The sequence below is a fragment of the Embiotoca jacksoni genome, unplaced genomic scaffold (genome assembly GCF_022577435.1).
Source record: "Embiotoca jacksoni isolate LCO1_2020_lvr unplaced genomic scaffold, fEmbJac1.0.p SCAF_16, whole genome shotgun sequence".
Classification (NCBI taxonomy): Eukaryota; Metazoa; Chordata; class Actinopteri; family Embiotocidae; genus Embiotoca; species Embiotoca jacksoni.
Genome location: NW_027185296.1, coordinates 9665450 through 9686282, shown reverse-complemented (window position 1 = coordinate 9686282; position 20833 = coordinate 9665450). Strand labels below are relative to the sequence as shown.

The 20833-nt window shown below is 39.9% G+C and overlaps 2 protein-coding genes across 5 annotated transcripts in view; both read left to right on the top strand.

The window, feature by feature from the left end:
* Positions 1–10217, top strand: part of gabra5 (gamma-aminobutyric acid type A receptor subunit alpha5) — a 28129-nt gene extending 17912 nt beyond the window's left edge. For all 4 annotated transcript variants that reach the window (XM_069150830.1, XM_069150828.1, XM_069150827.1 and 1 more), the window contains 4 exons: positions 2370–2513; positions 5529–5681; positions 5978–6189; positions 7379–10217. In XM_069150830.1, the coding sequence (XP_069006931.1) occupies positions 2370–2513; positions 5529–5681; positions 5978–6189; positions 7379–7669 (800 nt within the window). In that variant the 3' untranslated portion in view covers positions 7670–10217. The remainder of the gene's footprint in view (positions 1–2369; positions 2514–5528; positions 5682–5977; positions 6190–7378) is intronic.
* Positions 10218–19888: 9671 nt separating this feature from the next.
* The window catches only part of LOC138198985 (gamma-aminobutyric acid receptor subunit gamma-3), a 53643-nt gene continuing 52698 nt past the window's right edge, over positions 19889–20833 (top strand). Inside the window, exons 1-2 of the mRNA XM_069150823.1 lie at positions 19889–20167; positions 20417–20562. Of these exons, the coding sequence (XP_069006924.1) occupies positions 20115–20167; positions 20417–20562 (199 nt within the window). The 5' untranslated portion in view covers positions 19889–20114. The remainder of the gene's footprint in view (positions 20168–20416; positions 20563–20833) is intronic.

The following is a 20833-nucleotide window of genomic DNA, read 5'->3' as shown; positions in this document are numbered from 1 at the left end:
TCTAAAATATGACTTTATCTGCTTAACGGTGAGGCCTGCGAGAGCACCTGTACCTGAAAACAAACATGACTAAAAACTTGTACACAATTGCATTCACGTAACATGTCATTCATTAAACTAATCTGTGCTTGAGAGGAGGTAACAATAAAAGCCCACAGGGAACATGAAAATAATACACGGGACAGACATGCAGTGCGTGTGGAGGGCTGATGGGGCATTAGCTTTTTTTGTTGTAGGTTCAGACAGTGTGTCTGTGTATGTACATGCTGCTCAGTGTTTAGTTTGAGCCATGACATTACATTCATTTAGAAGACCCCTATTCTCTGAAATGAGTCAGTGGGGGGTGACCTTCATAGCTGAGTGTATCGGGCCCGTACTCAGTAGGTGCATATATTCTCAGATGTTCACTTCCTGTAGCTGGACACACTGTTACTGCCTTCCTATCTCACGCTCACTGTCAAATAAAAGTAAATATATCTAAAAATATATCTTTTAATAAACTGCTTTTTTCTCTCCAAAACAGAGGCAGTTAGCGAGTTCAGTGTTTTCCTCAATGACACTTTGACAGGCAGGAAAGAAGGGAGTCAGACTCTACAGTTAATAAGTGAACCACTCCAAAACACTCCCACATTTATACTCCTTAAATCTTGAGCATTTTCCCTTGAGGAGGAACTCTTTTTGCTAAAGGAGAAAGCTTTTTTTTTTTTTTTTTTTTTTTCAGTATTAATGGCATTTTTCAAAAGGTGACAAGTTTTAGTGATCTGATATTCAGCATTTGCAGGACTTTTACACATAAATAAATGTCCATTACATTCGAGTCCTTGTCAAATGAGTTCACACAACGCTGAGTAAACCGACCAGTGTCAAAGAAATCTCTATTCCACAGCAGTTTTTAAACCTGTTGTCTGGTGAGACATTTCCACAATGAATACATACTCAGTATGCTCAATAGGCAGAGAATGCGCACCGGAGACATCTGATAGTGAAAGGAGTGATGAAGGAAGTTTTGAACAATGTATTTGTGGGTTTACAGCCATAATAGTAGAGGTTGAGTATGTTACACGGAGCCTGTTAAACATAAATCGACAGTGTTTTTGTAATTACTGTCACTGCAGGGGGGAGACAGAAGTTCCACACTGAAACAGATCAGGTACGAGCAAGACATGCAATGTTTAAAAACATTTAGAATTATGTAATTCATAATATTATTTGGTATAAATACTCAACCTGCTGAGCTATTCCCACAGCTTTCTACCACATCCTGCAGTAGTGGACGTTTCATTTAGAATACTCATCACAGATAAACAGAATGTCTCATTCAAACATATTGCACTAGTATTATTAATCTGCTCAAGACAGAGAATGTTAAGGTATGAACATCTCTACTTGTTATTAATGTATGATGTGTATGTATTGCTTCATTCTACCTTAAATACACGATGATCATTTACACGTTATAAACATAGATAAATTAAAAATACAGCTGTCAAATTAATGCCACTGATAGTCATTATTCTTAAAAGTTGATTTATCTTAATAACTACTTTATTCCTCCAGTGATTAAATGTTTTCTCTGTTGCATCCTCAAAATATTCCGTTTATTATCAGAGAAACCATCAAATCCTCACATTCAACATGCTGGAACCAGTGAACATTTGGCATTTTTGCTGATTCATTTTTAATTGACTGAGAGTTTCTGCATGATTAGAGTCCAAGTTTAAGAGTCTGAATCAGTTTAAGGAGAGGAAAAAAATTGAAGTGGGACATCCCTCATCTAATTTTTCATCTTTGTTTTACTGAAAGAAAACAAAAATGGAGACCTCTCCTTATAATAATGACACTATTTGAAGCAGAGAAAACTGATCTGGTGAGAGAGATGAGATCGTTTTCTCAAAATTATGAGACTGTTTCTCATAAATGCAAGTTCTCATAATTATGAAGCTACTAATCTAGTGATTTTAGGGGAAAAATGACGGGGAAAAAGATCTTTTCTCTAAATTGTGAGATCCCTGCACGGTCATTCATATTTATGAGATAAAGGCCTCTACATTTTTCTTTTATGAATGTAATTTTTCTCCCTACTTTTTAACAATTGACTACTTCAACATGACTGAAACATCTTTCTTATATTTTCTGTCTTCTTGTCGATTTCTACACTTCCTGCTTGTCCCTTTTTCAGCTGTGTCCATTAAGGTTAATGAAGCTTGATTAATCTACTTCCTCGTACCACAAACCAAACTAAACTATCAAATAAAGATTGCACAACAGTTGCATTTTGTATGCTTATTGAGTGCTTATTAGAAATATTCACTATTCAATGGGTGCAAAACTGTAAAACATCTGTACATATTTGTGTCTTGTTTGTTTAGATGCGTATCCGGTCTCAGAAGTGGTCTACACGTGGACTCAGGGAGCAGCCAAGTCAGTGGTAGTGGCGGAGGAGGGCTCCCGGCTCAACCAGTACCACCTGATTGGTCAGACGGCGGGTACGGAGGACATCTACACCAGCCGAGGTACGGATCACAGATCACAGATGACACACCCTCCAGCATCATGACCCTTTACGTACATCTCAGCCAGCTTTCCCTCATTTTCTTATGTCCCGCCATTACGTCCCCTCCTACAGCAGCTCTGGTACAGTAGCTTCAGGCCAGAACAGGGATGATGAGCCCCCCACCTCCACCCTATTATTCCACTCTGTGTTAGTACAGTGTGTGCCATCCAAAGAGGTTGTGCGAAGAAAACGTTTTCAAATCAAGCTGGATAGAGACAATGAATGAATCAGAAGGATTTGAGGATGCCTCCCACACACAGCCAGCTGTCTCTGGGGCTGCCAAGAGAAGAGAGATGGACGGAGTGTGTGTGTGTGTGTGTGTGTGTGTGTGGGGAGGGGGAGGGGGGGGGGCACACATACAAAAAAAACACTTATCCGTGGTCTGAGCCACTGAGTCTGTAGGGTTAATCCGTATGCAGGCCCATCAGTTGTGCTTTTACCGAGTGACGTCACAGTCACAGCTCTGGGATTGGCTGCTGCCGCGGAGACGTGTGGGGCGGGGGGTAAGCGGCATCTGCTTAATTCTGTTATGTAAAGAAGCACGATAATAGATTTCTGCTGCCAGTTGATAGTGAGTTTGTTCCAGCGGAGGCGTTCCTATAGCTGTAATGTATACAGGGATCGTGAGATCACTTTATCCTGGATCTGCTGGGGGGGAAGGAGGTGTTTGCACTGGATATGCATGAGAGCTAAACATTTGCCGATAAGTGTGCCACGGTGCTTTTCTCGCAGCAGGAGGAAATCCAAACCATGCTCACGCTGCTGGGAGACCCGGACTCAGATGAACACACGGGAATGTAACTCTTTCATCACCCCACACACTGCTTAGACAAGTTAACGGGGGATGGCACACAAAACCAGCATGACCTTAATTAGCATTGCTAATCTGAGGTGCAAACCCTCTTTAACGAGCCAAGAATAGCTCAGAAAAAGTAATTACACTGGGGTGGGGGACGACCTTTGACCTCACAGTTTAAGCCAAAGAGGATGAAAATATAGACACAGGAGTTGAAGTGGCGATCGGTAAACCTGTAATTTCATTATATTACACACATGAGTGCCTCCAGATCCAGAATAGAAAGTGGCAAGCTCAACAGATGGTTTCAATCTGTACTCACCAGTTGACCAACATAGCCGCATTGTTGTCCGCTATGAATGGCAGTTCCCCGCAGACGCTCCAAAAGCCAAACAGTAAAATCCACCACAACCGCATTTTTTCACACCTTGGAGATTTCCATCCACTTCCGAGCCCAGCAGGCAGTCAGATAAGAGCGGGGATCACCAGGCCTTGCCACCACAGAGCGGGGCTGTTGGCTGGTAGTCGTCTTGGCAAAGGCAGCACAGGTGCCCTTTTCATTAAGGACATGATGCTCGTCGTTGCATCGCACAGACAATCCAAACTTTCCTCTGGTCCCTCTCAGCCCGCCTCTGCTCCAGTCACCTGTGCACCTGCTTGTAATCACCGCTGATCCAGGTCTGTTTTAGTGTTATCGCTCAGGCAAGGCAAGGATGTACGTCCCCAATCAAGGCTGGCCTGGCCTGACAGAATGGGATGGACTGTCTGTTACACCCCCCCCTCCACACACACACACACACACACACACACACACACACACACACACACACACACACACACACATTCATGCACATAGAACAAGAGAGAGAGAGAGAGAGAGACAGAGGGAGAGTGAGGGAGAGCAAGAGAGATATACAGGATGCAGATTGTGACAAGGGATTAGTGAGACAGAAAAATCTGATTTTGCCAGGAGAAAGCAGCAGTCATCTGTGGATTTTCTATAGTTTATCAGACTCCATGGCTCAACAGGATTTTTGAGAAAAAAAATAAAAAAAATCCTTCAAATGCAATCTTCAGTTGGCTAACAGGATATGATGATTTCCCCACCAACCTGTTTTTCAATAATGTAGCTCACATATTTGGAGAAGTCAGGCCGTGTTCAAGTAAAGTTTATTTGTAGAGCACTTAATCACAGTTCCCGCATGAGGGGAAGACACAACACCTGCTCACTGAAGTAAATTAAAATGACAAATATACAAGTAAACAACTTCAGCATGCACAGAAAACATTCATTTGTAAAAAAAAAAAAAAGAAAAAAAAAAGGATAGATTTTAAAAGAGGGTCCCTGAGATGAATTTTTCTGTCAAACAGTAATACAAAAAAGGCTGAGAAACGTTGTTTCCAGGAAGATGTGTTACTCTTAGTGTAGCTAAAAGACATTTATTTTGATAAACCCCAGAAATAGAACCACAGAAGGTTATTTTTGTCTTGTGATTACATATTAAACTGATTTACATCTGCAATAGTTGATGTAAAATAAAATATTTGTATCAATCAATATTTTCATGTTAAATTTCCCAAATCAGCAAATGACTGTGCATTCGTAAAGCGTTTTAGCATCTTTTAGCTAATTGTTTTGGTTGTATGACAAATAAGTAGTTAAGAATTGGTGGAGACCAAATGAAATCAATACTAATATCCCTCTCTGTGCTTGCTGAATGTGCAAATAAGCAGCTGTTTAGTTAGATGTTTGCCTTAACAAATGTATCATTTGATCCTACAGTATGTCAGTGTTGTGTTTACGACCTGTTGAACCACCTACAAGTGGCCAAACAATGTATTACTGCAGGTTTCATTGGGGGCATGTAATTCAAGGTATTAACACTGTGAGGTTTATATGATGGTTGTATAGTAACATTTTTCCAAACAAAACTGCATTTCAAATATTGAGCTTTCCTATACATTTCAATTTTATGTACAAGGCAAACTGATATACTGTTAAAGCAGTTGAGCTGCTTTAACTTTTTTGGGGGGAAATCTTGCATCAAATCATACAGTATTCTACATCACATCCAGTTTTACTTCACATTTATTTCTTTAAACGCAGAATGAGCTTTGGAATTGATGATTTCAACCCTTTAAGTAACACCATGTCTTCTGTTCTGCTGTTTCCTTCAGGTCAATACACCGTGATGATGGCTCACTTTTACCTGAAGAGAAAGATCGGCTACTTTGTCATCCAGACCTACATGCCTTGCTTCATGACTGTAATCCTGTCGCAGGTTTCCTTTTGGCTCAACCGGGAGTCTGTGCCGGCTCGGACTGTCTTTGGTGAGTTTGGAAAATGCAGACTCACTATGCAGTGAAACAACTTCAGTATTTTACACAGTAAAGCAACATCACACGTACCTTTACCTGTTAAAAGACTGCAGTGTTCAAGCTGAGGTGTTAATTCTCTGTTAAGACTTGAATACTTCTAATTCTTATCTCTATGAAGCCGCGCTGCTGCCTGACCCGTCTATAATGCTCTGATATGTGCCCTGCTTTTTCTTTGACTTAATCTGCTGGAATAAAAACAGAATAGCAAGTCTAGTGAGTGAAACTGACCCAGTTTTCTCCATCGCCAGGTGTGACCACAGTGCTCACCATGACCACTCTCAGCATCAGTGCTCGAAACTCGCTGCCTAAAGTGGCCTACGCGACGGCCATGGACTGGTTCATCGCAGTGTGCTATGCCTTTGTCTTCTCCGCCCTCATTGAATTCGCCACCGTTAATTATTTCACCAAAAGGAGCTGGGCCTGGGATGGAAAAAAGGCAATGGAGGCCCAGCAGCCCAAGGTATGTACACTAGGTTTGTGTTTCCTTGTTGATATCACGTAGAGAGGACCCAACCTGGCACCTTAGACTTGCTTTACCGATGAAGGTCAGTATTGAAGGCTAGAAAGTAGAGATTTCACATGACAAGCTCGTCTTTTTGTGTAAATGTTGGGCTTTATTTTCATGTTGTTTCTAAGTAATGTCTTAGTAATGCCTGTGGGTTGGCAGAGGCGGGTTTAGACAGATTTATCCACGAATGTCTAAGGAAAAGTACAGACCCATAGTATGTCTATTTATGTTGGGAGTCATGTTTGAAAGAGATAACTTGTAGTTTCAATGTGGTTAAATGATGGTAACATGATTTATAACAAATGCGAAAAAGCAATTAAAGCAGCAATTATTTGTTTTCGGTTTATTTTGTTTTTTCCTCCCTTTGGTGAGAACTCAATATGTCTGACATGATACAAACATTTGACATATTATGTTCTTATGTGGCTAACATGCCAACCAAACAAGTACTTTATTTATATATCTAGCATATATGGAGTAACATTAGCATTTATTTGGAGTAGCATTTCAAGCCTTATTACACATGTATAGTACGACGAGTATTAAATATGCTTTACTATGTGTAACTGTAGCTAGTGAGATTTATGTTTGAAACAAAAGTCTGCTGTGCCCGGAAACATTTTGATTAGAGTAATGTCACAGAACCAAAACAGTGAAGTTAAAGCTGCAGACTGTAAAACCAAAACAAATAGCTGAAAGAAGATAAAAGCCTAAAGGGAAAAAAAATCCTTTGAATCTATCACAGAATAGTTAATGCCACAGCCACTTTAAATCCTAGCGTGGGCACAGGGTATGCCAGTAATCCCAAACTGACTCTGCTTACCTTTCCTTTTCTTCTTTCCGCTGTTCTTTCTCTCTTCTTATTGTGGCGAGAGATGGAAGACAGATAGGGCGGTGCAAAAGTCTATGCCACACATGATAATAAAGTAAGAGATAAATTAAGCAAGATGTAAAAGTTAAAGAAGGTAAATTCACTGTCCAGTCTGCCAGTGTTGGGGCACAGTGCCAGTTCATTGCTGTCCAAGGACATTGATCCCTACCTTTAACAGCCATCTTTTATTTTTCTCCTTATTATGTTGAATGATAGAGCTTTTTTGTTGTACACAGTGAACCAGTGCCTTTTTCTCCCCCCTATCCACAGAAAAAAGACCCTTTAGCCCTGTCGAAGAAGCCAAACAACACCTGTTCAACTGGTGTAAATTACACAGCCAACCTTACAAAGGACGCATCCATCTCGACCATTTCAAACAGCACGGCTGTTCAACTCAAACCATCTGAAACCAAGGCCCCGGATCCCAAAAAGACTTACAACAGCGTGAGCAAGATTGACAAGATGTCCAGGATAGTGTTCCCTGTGCTGTTTGGGACCTTCAACCTGGTGTACTGGGCTACGTATCTCAATAGGGAACCAGTGATCAAAGGAGCTGTGTAAGCTCCTGACAACCACTTCAGGATTTGATAACTGGATTGCAATCAAAAACATTGCCAAGCACTTAGTCCTTGTATCATAAATGTGTTTTCTTTTTTTGGGGTAATCTGAAAACAATGCATGTGTGTGGCTTCAGAAACATTTTGCCATGTTTGCCTTGAGTTTGTATGGTTAGCAAGCAAAACGTTTCATTTATCACATTTTAGATCTCAGTTACTGATTAGCTTCTGAAATATTTTTTTTTTTTTTTTTTTTTTTTTTTTTTTTTAAGATTTAGCATTTGGCACTTATATTTTCTCCTCCAGTCTACAGTAGAAGATGGTACAGCAAGGCCAAATGCTATGCAAAACAAAATTTTTACTGTGTTATTACTCTAAACTGGCTTTTACCTTTGGAACTCTTACATTGTACAAATGAGCTGGAGGTCCAGGGATGTGAAGCTGGGCCCCGGCACGTGGAACTTTGCTTCCTTGTTATAAGCAGATGAATAGCCATGCTAAATGTGTTGCCTTCAGAGTGTGAGAACTCATTATGAATGCACTGAAATATCCTGCAATTACTTTTTTAGAAGCCAGTTTTACACCTTTAATAGCTGACGCCGTGTTCATTTTTGCTTCTTTTCTCGATTTAGGATGGCCAGTTTTCATGAAGGATCGTGTTTCTTTTTGTGTTTCTGTTGATGTAGATCAAAAAGGGACAGATTTCAAGCGAAAGTGATAGTGGCAGCTTCTGTTTCCAAGTCACCATGTTGAGAATCCTGTATGTATGTAAGTATGGTAGTAGTTTAAGAAACATGTATATACGCCCTGCTTTTAGAAAAGCACCACCAAGCCAGTAAGGTTAGCTTCTATGTAACGCATATACAGCAACAGTGTTCATCTAGTCTAGTGCTTCATTGACTGGATATTGAGAAATGAGCCGAGTAGCTTGAGCTTGAGCAGTTTTGACAGAATATACAATGCTTTTTCAAAACATGTTGTTGTTTTTTTTAGATACGTTTCTTGTTTCTATTCGCTTTGATGATAACTCGCAAATATTATTGATAAATATTTTAATGCTTTGAGCAGATTCACTTTTTTGTCACGTAGTTAGAGACTAACATGAGCTTATCAAAGAGACAACAAGTCACAATGACAAGATTAATATCATTTTAAATTGACATGTTTGTTTATCATTTTTAGGGATTCAGGCAAAACATTTGAAAGGATTTGTCATTAGATTGGAAAGTGATAGATTAAAGGAATAGTTTAACTTTAAGGGAAATACGTGTTTATCTGCTTTCTTGCTGAGTTAAATGAGAAGATGAATGCGTCTCTCTCTGTACAGTAAATGTGCAGCCAGATAACTTTAGCTGAGCTTGGCATAAATACTAGAAACAGGGGGAAACAGTGAGCCTGGCTCTGTTGTCTTGGCAGTTACTGTAACTGTAAATGTGATTTTGCACTAAATTAACCTTTGATGGAAACTCTAGTTGGTTGCTCAAAAGTCTAATTTTTACGGTCTTGATGATGTGAGATGAGAAAAAAAAACAAAAAAAAACAGTATAAGACAGATCAATTAACATAAAATCAGACTTTCCTGTCTCTTTTTTAAGGGAAGCAACTAACTCGTTACAACGTAGCAGTTGGTATTGACTTTAAATGTAATAAATCCGTACACTGTGAGGCAAACAAAGGTTAGGGTTTGTAATAGTTGTTAGTTTATGAGCTTTAGAGGTGTGCAAACATATATTCTTAAATGTTTGGACGGAGCTTTGTTCGCTGTTTTCCTCTGCATTCTTATGCTAAGCTAAAATAAGCTAAGCTAAGCTAATCAGCTTCTGGCTCCAGATTTCTCGGACAGACAAGAGAAAGATGGTTTCAATCGTCTCATCAAATCGTGCCAACAAAGCAACTAAATGTATTTCCCCCCCAAACAGTGCTATTCATTGAATGAAATAATCTCAAATGAAAACGCTTTTCTGCTCATTTTTTAGCTTCAGTCTTTTTACATGATGCCCACACCAACAGCTGCATGCACTACACTCACTTCAGCAGAGTTAGTTTGCAGTCTGATTGTGATCATGTAACTTTATGCCTGCGTGGCCTGCCACTATTTAATAAGTTGTATTGTGTTATTACAAATTAAGTGAATTTTAGATACAGGCTGTTCTTTAAATGCAAATATCTGAAGCAATAAATAATGCTCATATAAATAATGACTTCTCTTCATGGTATTATGTTACCATTTGACCCTCATTTTGTTGATATATTTTTATCCCCATTTCATCCTTTTGGCAATTGTGTTTTTTTTTTATATATGGCTACACTCTCATTCATTTAAGCTCCACGCTTCCCTCTTTGGAAACACAGCATCTCAGACCATATTTAATGTATCTATTTCATTTCATTTTTCATTAAAAGGCCTTTGGAAATCACAGCTGTTAAAGCCTGTGTCACTATAACCTTACTTTTTTACTTATTTGTTATGTACCTGACTCCAATAAAGCTTCACTGACTCCACCCGCCTGCTTTTGATGGTCAAAAAGCTCAGTGACAATGAAACTTGAAAAGCCTTTATTGTGTCAGTTGTACCATGACATGTATGTCACGGAGTATTGTATGAATGTAAGATCATAGCTGACACAGATTGCCACGTTTCATCAGTTTTCTCTCCAGATAGATTCACATAGAGAGCTATGATCCAGTAGATACTCTATGAGCCTACAGTACATATTTAGATGCATTTATATTGTCAACGTGACAAAACGCCAACTTAATCTCGCTTGATGGAACAACGGTCTGCACGTGCTGTTTCTCCTTTGATTATACCCCTGCACATCCAGATCAGGCGGCCTACAGTTGGCGGACTGATAAATCCATCTTGGGGTCTCTGTGGCACTAACATCTGGCCCACATCTGTTTGTCAAGGATTTAGCTGCATTTAAGTTGCTTTTTCAATTCAGCGGGCCCATTCTCTCCGCCAAATTAAGCTGTCACTGATGGCACCAAATGACATCAATCATAGTATATAGCTTGACAAGCAGAGATGGGTTACAGTATAGGCTGGTGGAGAGGACCATCCTCTCTCTTATCCAGGTCCACAGCTCTATCAAAACACACTGCTATCAGAATGTGCAATTGCTCGCTGACCTTTATACACACATTTTACACATGACGCACATGAGTAGCAGTTTTGAGTAACGTTAGCAGCAGATTGATGCTGGAAAATGCCTAATCGAAACATACGCACACATACGTATACTATAGTAGGGTTATATTGGTTTTATTAAAAAAATATTTTGTGTTTCTCTTGAGAGCCAGGATGTGTCTATATTTTTCATCTTGCTCAGTATCCTTTTAACGAGCAGGTGTGTCATTGCAACAAGAAAAATATCATGTTTTAGCAAACAATAATAAAATGATCTGGTTCAGTGTTGCATGTCATTATTATAGCAACATTTTCTCTTGTTTTTTTTAAAACGGAAGAGTATCACGCTTTAACAAGAAAGTGTACAATGAGAAAAGTATCTCATTTTAATTAAAAATATTTCTTTTTTTAATGAGGGAGTATGTAATTACAGAAGATATAATTTATCTCATTTTAATGTAAAAGTACTTTGTTTAAATGAGAAACAAGAAAAGTAAGTTGTTTTGATGAGAAATTTGAAAAATATCTTGTTCAGTAGCGGATGTCGTTATGAGAAAAAGAAGTATCTCCTTATAGCAACAATTTCTCATTTTAACAATAGAGTACATTATGAATAGAAAAAAAAAATCTTGTTTTAATGAGAAATCAGAAATGTGTATTGTTTTAATGAAAGAGTATGTTGTTTCAAAATCATAAAATTTTCAAGTAAAATTACAGTGTTTGAACAAGGAGCAGTATCCTGTTTAGTGTCTTTTTTTTAAGGAGAGAGAGTATCATTATAACAAGAAAAGTCCGTCAGTCTAGTTTAGCTATGATCTCTTAACTTGTTATTTTGAAAAAGATAGTTTTCTTGTTACATCTATGCAGCACATTGCTGCTCTTTAGCAGAAAAAACATGTAAATATTACAAATGCTGAGAGGTAGTCTAAAACGTTGATATATCTATTCAACTATAAAACATAAACATGCACAATATGTTATGCAGGTCTGAGGTTAGACCTTTGGTGAAGGACTAAACATTTATTTACCACAGTCTACTGACCTGCATGATCTGGAGAGCTGGTGTGGTAAACACAAGTTATTTAGGCAACCTTTTTCTTATCTGTCAATCAGCTTTGGGTTTCAGTGGGAATACATCCGCAGATTGCCACATCTCTTTTTGAGCCAAACATTACTTGTGAGACTCATAAGTACGGTGTTGCCTCACAAAGTTTTCTTCCCCCGTGGGTATTTGAGACATAACTGTCAAAAAAGACAAAAGAAAACTCTGAGACTTGCCTTTCACCAGCTTCACCAAGTTATAAGTAGTTTCCAGTCTTTGCTGTTGCTGCATTTCCTTTTCATTGTCATAGTTTTCCATTATATTCTGCAGAAATCTGCATAGCTTGTGACTTTGTGGTGACTTGCAATTTTTCCCATTGGTTGTGGTGCTGACAGCGAAGATGATGACAGACTAACCTGCACTTAACCTACACAGCCCCTTCATAACCTCCTGCCCTGCTTTCCTTAAAGCCTTTGGATCAAAGCCACATTTTAGAAGTTCATCTGTCCTGCAGGGTCAAAATCTAGGACGTCGTCTCACTATGCCCAACGCAGGACAAGGGATTTAAATGGTGTGCCGTCCCACATATCAGGGACACCTGGTTAGGCCATGTGAGAGGAGAAGTAAAGATGGGAGGGTTTCCTTTGTTTAAGACATTGGACAACTCAAGATGGCCGACTCAATCGATAAACACTGATAACACAAAACAGAAAGACACAAAAATTTGCTGCGTTTCCCTGAAGAACATTATACTAACAAGCAAGTACTGTATATTGTTACTAAAAACGTGATACGCTTGCATTTCCATACTTTTTAGCGCCGAGTCAGTTATATCAGTACTTTCAGAAAAATGTTACTTTCCCTGTCATAATTACCACTTTGATATCAGTGTTAAAGCTATTTCCAAGTGGGAAACTGCTATCCAGCTATTGTCTGTAGCGTCATATCAATTATTCTTCAGAAATGTATTAAGGCTGAGATCATGCAGGACCAATGGATGAACTGAGAAAAAAAAAAAACTTACTGTAGTGAGTATAAAAAAGAAAATCTAATAATGTTTTTCATTAAAGGTACTATTGAAGATATGTCTCCCAAACTGCTTAGTCAGTCAGGATATAAGGGCCCTCACTGTACCTTATGTTCAGACACGCACCGCAGCTACCTTATCAGCATACAAAATATGTATAGCGAAGCCATGTAGCTCTCTGATGTCATTTGATGTCTGGATAGCTGAATCAGCACTTTGAGCCTCTCCGCTGCAGTAACACTGCTACACTACACCATGTCAAATTTAAAAGTTTAGCTGACCTTATCCTTCCATTAACTTTATGCAAAATACTGTCTGGGTCACTGCACAGCTTCAAAATACATCATACCACTGTATTGATTTAAGGATCACCCTCTGTGGAGCAGTTATTTTTATGGACCATTTCAAATCACAGAGAGTGCACAATATATTGTACCATGTCAGTGGTGTGTTGTAATTAAAAATGGAATATTTGTTTTTGTTTTCTAAATTAATATGGCACTTATAGTGCATATATAGTTGCAAAATGCCAAACAAAAGGATAAAAATGGACTTTTGGCGGCAGAGAAATAAAATAGGGGCAAAACATAAAAATACAAAATCAAAGCACATCATTGAAGGGAGCTCCAGATGGACAGACATTATATAAAAACTAAACTGAAAAAGTTCATTGAAGTGATTTGAATATTAAAGCAAATTATTCAGCCTCATTTTCTCCAGTATGCTGTTTCAAAGTCAAAGTCATCTTCATAAAAAGTCAAATCACTGAACAGATGAAAGATTTGGTTGAAAAGCAAGTAATGTAGTAGCTGAATATCAGCGCCATTAAATGGATACTTACTCAACATGGCTTTATGTTTTTCATTCTACACAGATCTGATAATTAGGTGATATGCTGCTGATGTCTTTCTCAAGGTTTAGTTGACTGGCAATAATTTTGAACTCCTTCTTCCTCTGCAACAAAAGCACCAGGAACTGTTGGTGCAGTCACTGCCAGCACTTGAACGGGTGGCTAACTAACTTCAGAATGAGATCACAGTGTGTTGCAGATTAGCATGCATGCATGAGGAATACCGTACCAATAATCCCTGTCAAAGAAGGCTTACTGAACTTGTTTCCCAAGTGGTTTTATCCTCCTTCCAGTTCGTCAATAATGGCTTCAGTCAAGATGTGTTTTTTTTTTCCTGTAGCTGCTGAAACAAAGGTAAACCTGTAGGAAAATAAAAATTTCAAGAGAATTGGCAACAAAACCATGACTTCAATGACTGGTTGAGTAGATGACCAAAAAGCTCCAAGTAATGTTTGTAAAACCGTTATTGATCTATTAAAATATGGGGGAGGGAGTCCTTTACAGTCTCACCAGCAGTGAAAAGCATGCTGCCACCATCACTGCTTTGGAAATTACTTCATTTTGTTCCTGTTTCTCCATCCGTCATATGTCATGGAAATTCAATGTTTTACTCAGTAAAAGTCAGGAAATTTGACCTTTGACTCAGAGTGAGGCCTTGGAGGAAAAAACAAGCCCTCAAGGCCTTTACATTCAGAGCAACTTTGCAAATTCTGACATCATCTGTGTGACCTTTAATCTCTCTCTTGCTAATCAATGCACACGGTGCAGGAACACTGCAATAATGCATACTTTAATTTGATGGTTGGATGAATGTTCATATGTTGTTGCCATGTATGCAGAGACGGAAACAACTTTTTTTTTTTTCTTTTTTTTTTTTAAATGTCACTGTAAATCATTGATGAAACATGCAGCATGCTGACCTGGAATCTCCATGCAGTGATGCATCGCTCATAAAGAAGCTCTTTGAAAGGTCTTTACTTTCTGTTTTGTACTTTTACTGCTTTACATTTGAGAGTGAGTGAAATGTTGTACTTTTTACTACATTGAACCATTAGCTATAGTTACTACTCCCTTTACATACAAACATATTATGATAAACTAAAGAGCATCAGCTGAAACAATATGTTTATTGATCAAATCGTCAGCAAATTTATGAAGAGAGGAGCAGAGCTGTCAACTGATCACCACCTGGTGGTGAGTTGGATCAAATGGCAGGGGAGTCCGCTGGAAAGACCTGGCAAGCCCAAACGTGTAGTGAGGGTGAACTGGGAACGTCTGGTGGAGGCCCCGGTCCAGTCGTCGCAACGGGCCATCCGAGCTCTATACAACTGCAGTAGGAGCTATGTTCGCATTCTCTGCAATAAGTCAGACATGTTTCCGGTAGGTGTTGGCCTCCGTCTTTTGTCACGATCCTGTTTGTGACCTTCATGGACAGGATATCTAGGCGCAGCCGGGGGGAGGAGAACGTCAGGTTTGGGGGTCTCGGGATCGCCTCTCTGCTGTTTGCAGACAATGTGGTCCTGTTGGCCTCTTCAGATCACGACCTCCAGCGTTCACTGGGGCGGTTTGCAGCCGAGTGTGAAGCAGCGGGAATGAGGGTTAGCACCTCCAAATCTGAGGCCATGGTGCTCTACTGGAAACCGGTGGTCCCTCCACGTGGGGACGGAGTGCCTGCCCCAAGCGAAGGAGTTCAAGCAACTTGGCGTCTTCTTCACGAGTGAGGGGAGGATGGAGCGGGAGTTCGACAGGCGGATCGGTGTGGCGGCAGCAGTAAAATAGGCGCTGCACCAGACCGTTTTGGGGAAACCAGTCGATCTCCATTCCGACCCTCACCTATGGTCACGAGCTCTGGGTCGTGACCGAAAGAACGAAATCGTGGCTACAAGCGGTGTTATGCCCCATCTAGGGGTGGCCGAGACATAACATGAACATAAGGTGCCCCCGTCTTCACCAGGTCCCAAGCAGCCAAAGGAACAAGTGAAGTTGTTTTGAACAGTTAGCAATGTATTTACACTATATACAAAATGGGGAGTTGAATTTAAAATGACTTCGGGGTGAGCCAAGGCCACAACAACAAACAAAACAATACTATCTTCGGAAGTTGATATTTGCTAACCTAACCAAAACCAATGAAACAGAAAATCTTACCTTTCTAATCTAACAAAACACAGGACAAAAAGGTTAACAGAAATGGCAGCTTTAATTAACTATAGACATAAGCGAAATGAACTGAGCACCGTGTGGCCAGTTGGTTTCTGGGTAATTCCTCCTGCCCCGAGGAACGTCATCTTCGGGTTTGAAATACCCTGCGTCATCCGCCTGGAGCCCAATCACCTTCGTGCCAGGACCCTTCCACCAATCAGGATCTGCACCTGCACATCAAATTTGCATACACACTCACACCTGCCGCAACTCTCATTCACACAGAAACAAAGAAAATACACATGCACAAAATAATAATACGACCACACTCGTAACAGCGGACGAAATGAGTTTCCTCCGTAGGGTGGCCGGGCTCTGCCTTAGAGATGGAGTAAGGAGCTCGGAAATCAGGAGGGAACTCGGAGTAGAGCCGCTACTCCTTCGCGTCGAAAGGAGTCAGCTGATGTGTTTCGGGCATCTGATCAGGATGCCTCCTGGGCACCTCCTTCTGGAGGTTTTCCGGGCACGCCCAACTGGCGGGAGACCCTGGGGAAGACCCAGAAAACGCTGGAGAAATTATATCTCCCATCTGGCCTGGGAACACCTCGGGATCCCCCAGGATGAGCTGGAAAATGTAGCGGGGGAGAAGGAAGCCTGGGTGAGCTTGCTTGGTCTGCTACAACCGCGACCCGACCCCGGATAAGCGGAAGATGATGGATGGATGGATGGATGGATGGATGGATTGATCAAATCGTTGCATAATTTATGAAATGTTGATCTTCAAAAGGTTTTAGGCAACAGTGCCAAACATCTCATCGTTTCAACTTTACTGTTATGGTTTCAGTTTTATTTTTTAAACTTGATTTAAAAAGGACAAATTGATTTTCTCATTGTTATTTTCAGTATTAATTTGACAGGTTTGTAACATTGCAGAATATCATTCCTCTATTGATCAATCAAAATAAAAGACACAGAGTCTGTAAAGTTATGCTTCATCATATGGTGTTTCGCACTTCACTTGAAGCTTATAGGCAACTTTTGAGGCTGCTATAAAGGTTTAGGTCATGTTTCTGTTGTTTAGTTTGCTCCCTGACTCCCTCCCTCCACCCAGTAGAGGTCCTCAGTGTCAGATCTGTCACACCCACCTCACCTGTTCCCAGTTTCCCATCTGCCCAACAGTCAATCTGCAATCAGACAGAGTATTTATACTCCCCATCAGTCACTCATAGTTGTTGGATTATAAATCAACACTCATGGAAACTGTTGTGTGCTTCAGATTGTTTGGACTTGGGACTCTGCTGTCCTTTTTTTTTTTTTTTTTTTTTGTCCTTCACTCTCCGGTTTGTACTTTAAGTTTTCTCGGACTTTGTTCTTCCATGTGGTTTCTACCACACTTTTTCTTTTGTAAGTAAAACACCTTCCTCTGATCTGAGTCAAGTGTTTAGGTCCTCCTTCCCCCAGTGAATTGTGGTTGCTAGTCCTTGTAAAAATACATATTGGATAAATTATGTAAACAGTTTGTGCAAATTTTGTGTTTTGAAATGACCATTTAATGATTTCTTTGGAGGGGTACAGATTAGATCAAGATTAAGCAGACTATTGATTATTAAAAAAGAAAATAAATATATAAAATACACATACATTAAATACACCAATTTTAATTTATAGCTAATTCAATTTATTTTGGCAAACTTTTTAAAATCAAATGTTACACATGTATTTCTGTAGAATGAAGCTGTCTGACCATGTTTTTTTGATAAATCAGTTCAAATCTTTGAAGCTCAGATTCACAATGTTTGTAGTTATTAAATCCTAATTTCAGTATGAGCCTATTGTTTTCAATATCCAGCTGGAGTCACTGATGTCTCATGAAAACCATAAAAATTAACAACATGGCACTAAAGCTGTCGTTGCATTTAACACTTAGAAATGTATCAGCAGGATGTTGGCCTGAACAGCTGTGAACTGTGTTGATGAAATGTTTCTGTAATATTAACATTGTACAGGTTAAATGTGGTTCAGTGCAGCTATAATTAAACATAATTAGATCTGTGTCATATATTCAACCTTTTTATTTAGCTCTGGTGAGAATTAATATGCACAATGTATCAAATATGCAGAACTGGTAATTCTACAAATTAATGATGCAAAAAAAAACAACCATTTTATCTAATATAAAACTAAAAACTCTGAACCCATTAAATCGATATTTGTTTTGAATTTTAACAATTGATGTCTGTTTACCAAAATAAGGCTATAAAAAAATAATTTCCTTCCGGTCCATTGAGCCTTTATTTTTTCCAGCGGGCAGCACATGGAAGCACAAAGCAGCAGAACTATGATGTCTGTGTGGTTCGGAGCTCTGATCACAAGCAGCACCTACAGCTCTGTCTCTCGTGTGTGCATTTCTCTTTTTAACCACCAGAGGATGACAGCAGTCAGCCACAACAGCCGCCCTGCAGACAGGCTCCATATCAGAACGTTACACTGTCTGTCAAACCACATATTGAACCCCACCGGCTTGTTGCTGAGTACAGACATGTGCTGTGGCTGCTGTGGCTGCTGTGGCTGCTGTGGCTGCTGTGGCTGCGTTCTCCAGGGTGAACAGGGAAGCGGCTCGTACACAAACTGTTCACAAATCCAGATGAAAGTAGACATGTGAGACCCGCTGGTATCTGAGGATTATTTATATCTACAGGGAGCCAACTGTTGTTGTCCTTTGTGTTGCTGCTGTACAAGTGCTCCACTGCTGCTCAGCGAGAACTGTCCATTCATATAAAATCAGTGTTACCGAGAAAAGAAAACTTCAGACTGTCCTTTAGGTGCTGTTGAAAAGGACACCTCATACTAACAGGAGGCACTTCTGTGGACATTGTGTCATTTCTTGCCATCATCACTAGACTTGTTTAAACTGTTATTTAAAGGGGCACTCCACCAATCTTTCATGTTTGATTGAGTGCACTTTTCCAAAATAACCCTAATGTTGTCATGAGTGATGTTATCTCGGCAGAGACAGAAGGCTGTGGAGTCTGGAAGAGGAGGACATATAAGGCAGGGAGTGTGTAATGATAGGTGAAGTTGTTTGTTTTAACATCTTGTGAGTCCTCCACCTTTTAGGACTGTGCAGCACTCACTGGAGTAGCTCCCCAAGTGTTCACCCTTAAATAAATCACCTCATCAAAGGAGGAAGACTATAAACACAGCATGAGGAGGGCCTCGCTTACAAAGGCGGCTTCATACTGTACGAGGCTGCATGCCAATTATGGCATTTAGTAGGTTTAACAGGGCTCCAGGAGCACTTTGATGTACAAGCTTTTCAATGAATATTTGGCAACTAACAAAGATGCTTCGTCACATGTTCAGAAAAATATAAGACCAAAAAAAGTTGCAACAATTAGTTGATTAATCAGTTAGTCGATGGACAGAACAACTATTTTGATAATTTCTTGAATTATTAAATGGACTTGTAAACTAAAAATCACAGCTTTCCCTTTGTGCTAATTTTTCTTTTCCTTTATGTGACCCAATTTAATAGGTTGATATTTAGGACAGTTATGTGACACAAAACAGGAACTGTGGTGACATCCATAATATTTTCTACAGTTTTCTGGCATTTTTTAGACAAATCAATTCATCAAGAATAATGATCAATAATGAAAATCAGCAGCTACAAAAAAGAAGGATGTATACTGATAATCAGCATGTAAATAATTTATATAAAATTATTTCTAAGTATTCATGATGTAGCCTAGTATATATATTCTTAACAGGTGCGCTTGGTTTTTATTTGGCACTAACCAGCCTACAAATAATAAATTGGGAGGAACTAGAGAAAAAAAAGTGTCTTGTGCAGGTATAGCAGCTTTAATGAGAACTGCAAACTAGTCTGACGCAGACTTGGCCACAGACTTGGCCACAGAGGAGTTTTTGATGAATTAGGCGCCTTCAGAGGACGCATACAGAGTGTGCGCACCTGCGTAAAAGAACAGCCGTGTCCGCAACCGAGGAACTGCAAACTGCCCTTTACGTGTGACAAGCGGCTACTTCGTATTTAAAACCAAGCAGGGAAGCATCTTTTAAAAAAAAAAAAAAAAAAAACCCCGCCTGGTTTTAACAATGAGAGAGATTCCTACTGGATTACAAACTAAGAAGCGCCGTAGCGTTGCTCTCTTCTCTGCGCAGCTGTGACCGTCGCGTCCAGACACCGATAAGCACCGTCCGCTGACACATCTCTACTTGTTGTCCTCCCGCGTGAAACATGTCATCCAAATTACTGGCTCATGTCTTACTTCTGTCAGTCCTTCACACCTGGTAAGTGGCGCACTTTAGTTGAAACCTTCATAAAGTAAAAGAAAATGCTGCGTTTTGGCGACGCTCTAAATGCTCACTGTGGTGATTAAGAAAACTTTATGCCTGCGTGGGTCGAAGTTGATGTGAGGGACCCTCTGGGACACTGACACGGTGCTTACATGTATGCACTCTGCAGACCGCACCGCGTGTTTTAATGCACCGTCGGGGCTCCTGCTGTTTCCAATCACCTTCTTTCGTTTTTACCTTCAGCTCTCTAACAATGGAGTACGAAGAGGACTACGAGGATGTCACTGTGAACCAGATGCTGGCTCCCAAATCCCAGGAAACCGACGCCACGGAAATACTCAATAATTTACTGAAAGAATATGATAAGAAACTGCGACCGGATATTGGAGGTGAGGGTCACTTCTGAACTGTTTTCGCAGACTGTAAATGTAAATCAGCTTTCTCATGTATGTACACGGAGTTCAACTAATCTTTTCTAACGGAGCTCTGAGATAGCTGCAGATTCAGATGGTAGCCTATTATAATCTGAATAATGTGCAGATTAGTGGTGTCCTTCAATCTAATATCGAATAATTAAATGGGTCACACTTCCTGAAAAGGCTCATTTTATGATACAATGTAAGCCACGACTTGCACAACATTAGAATAGTTTATTCCAGT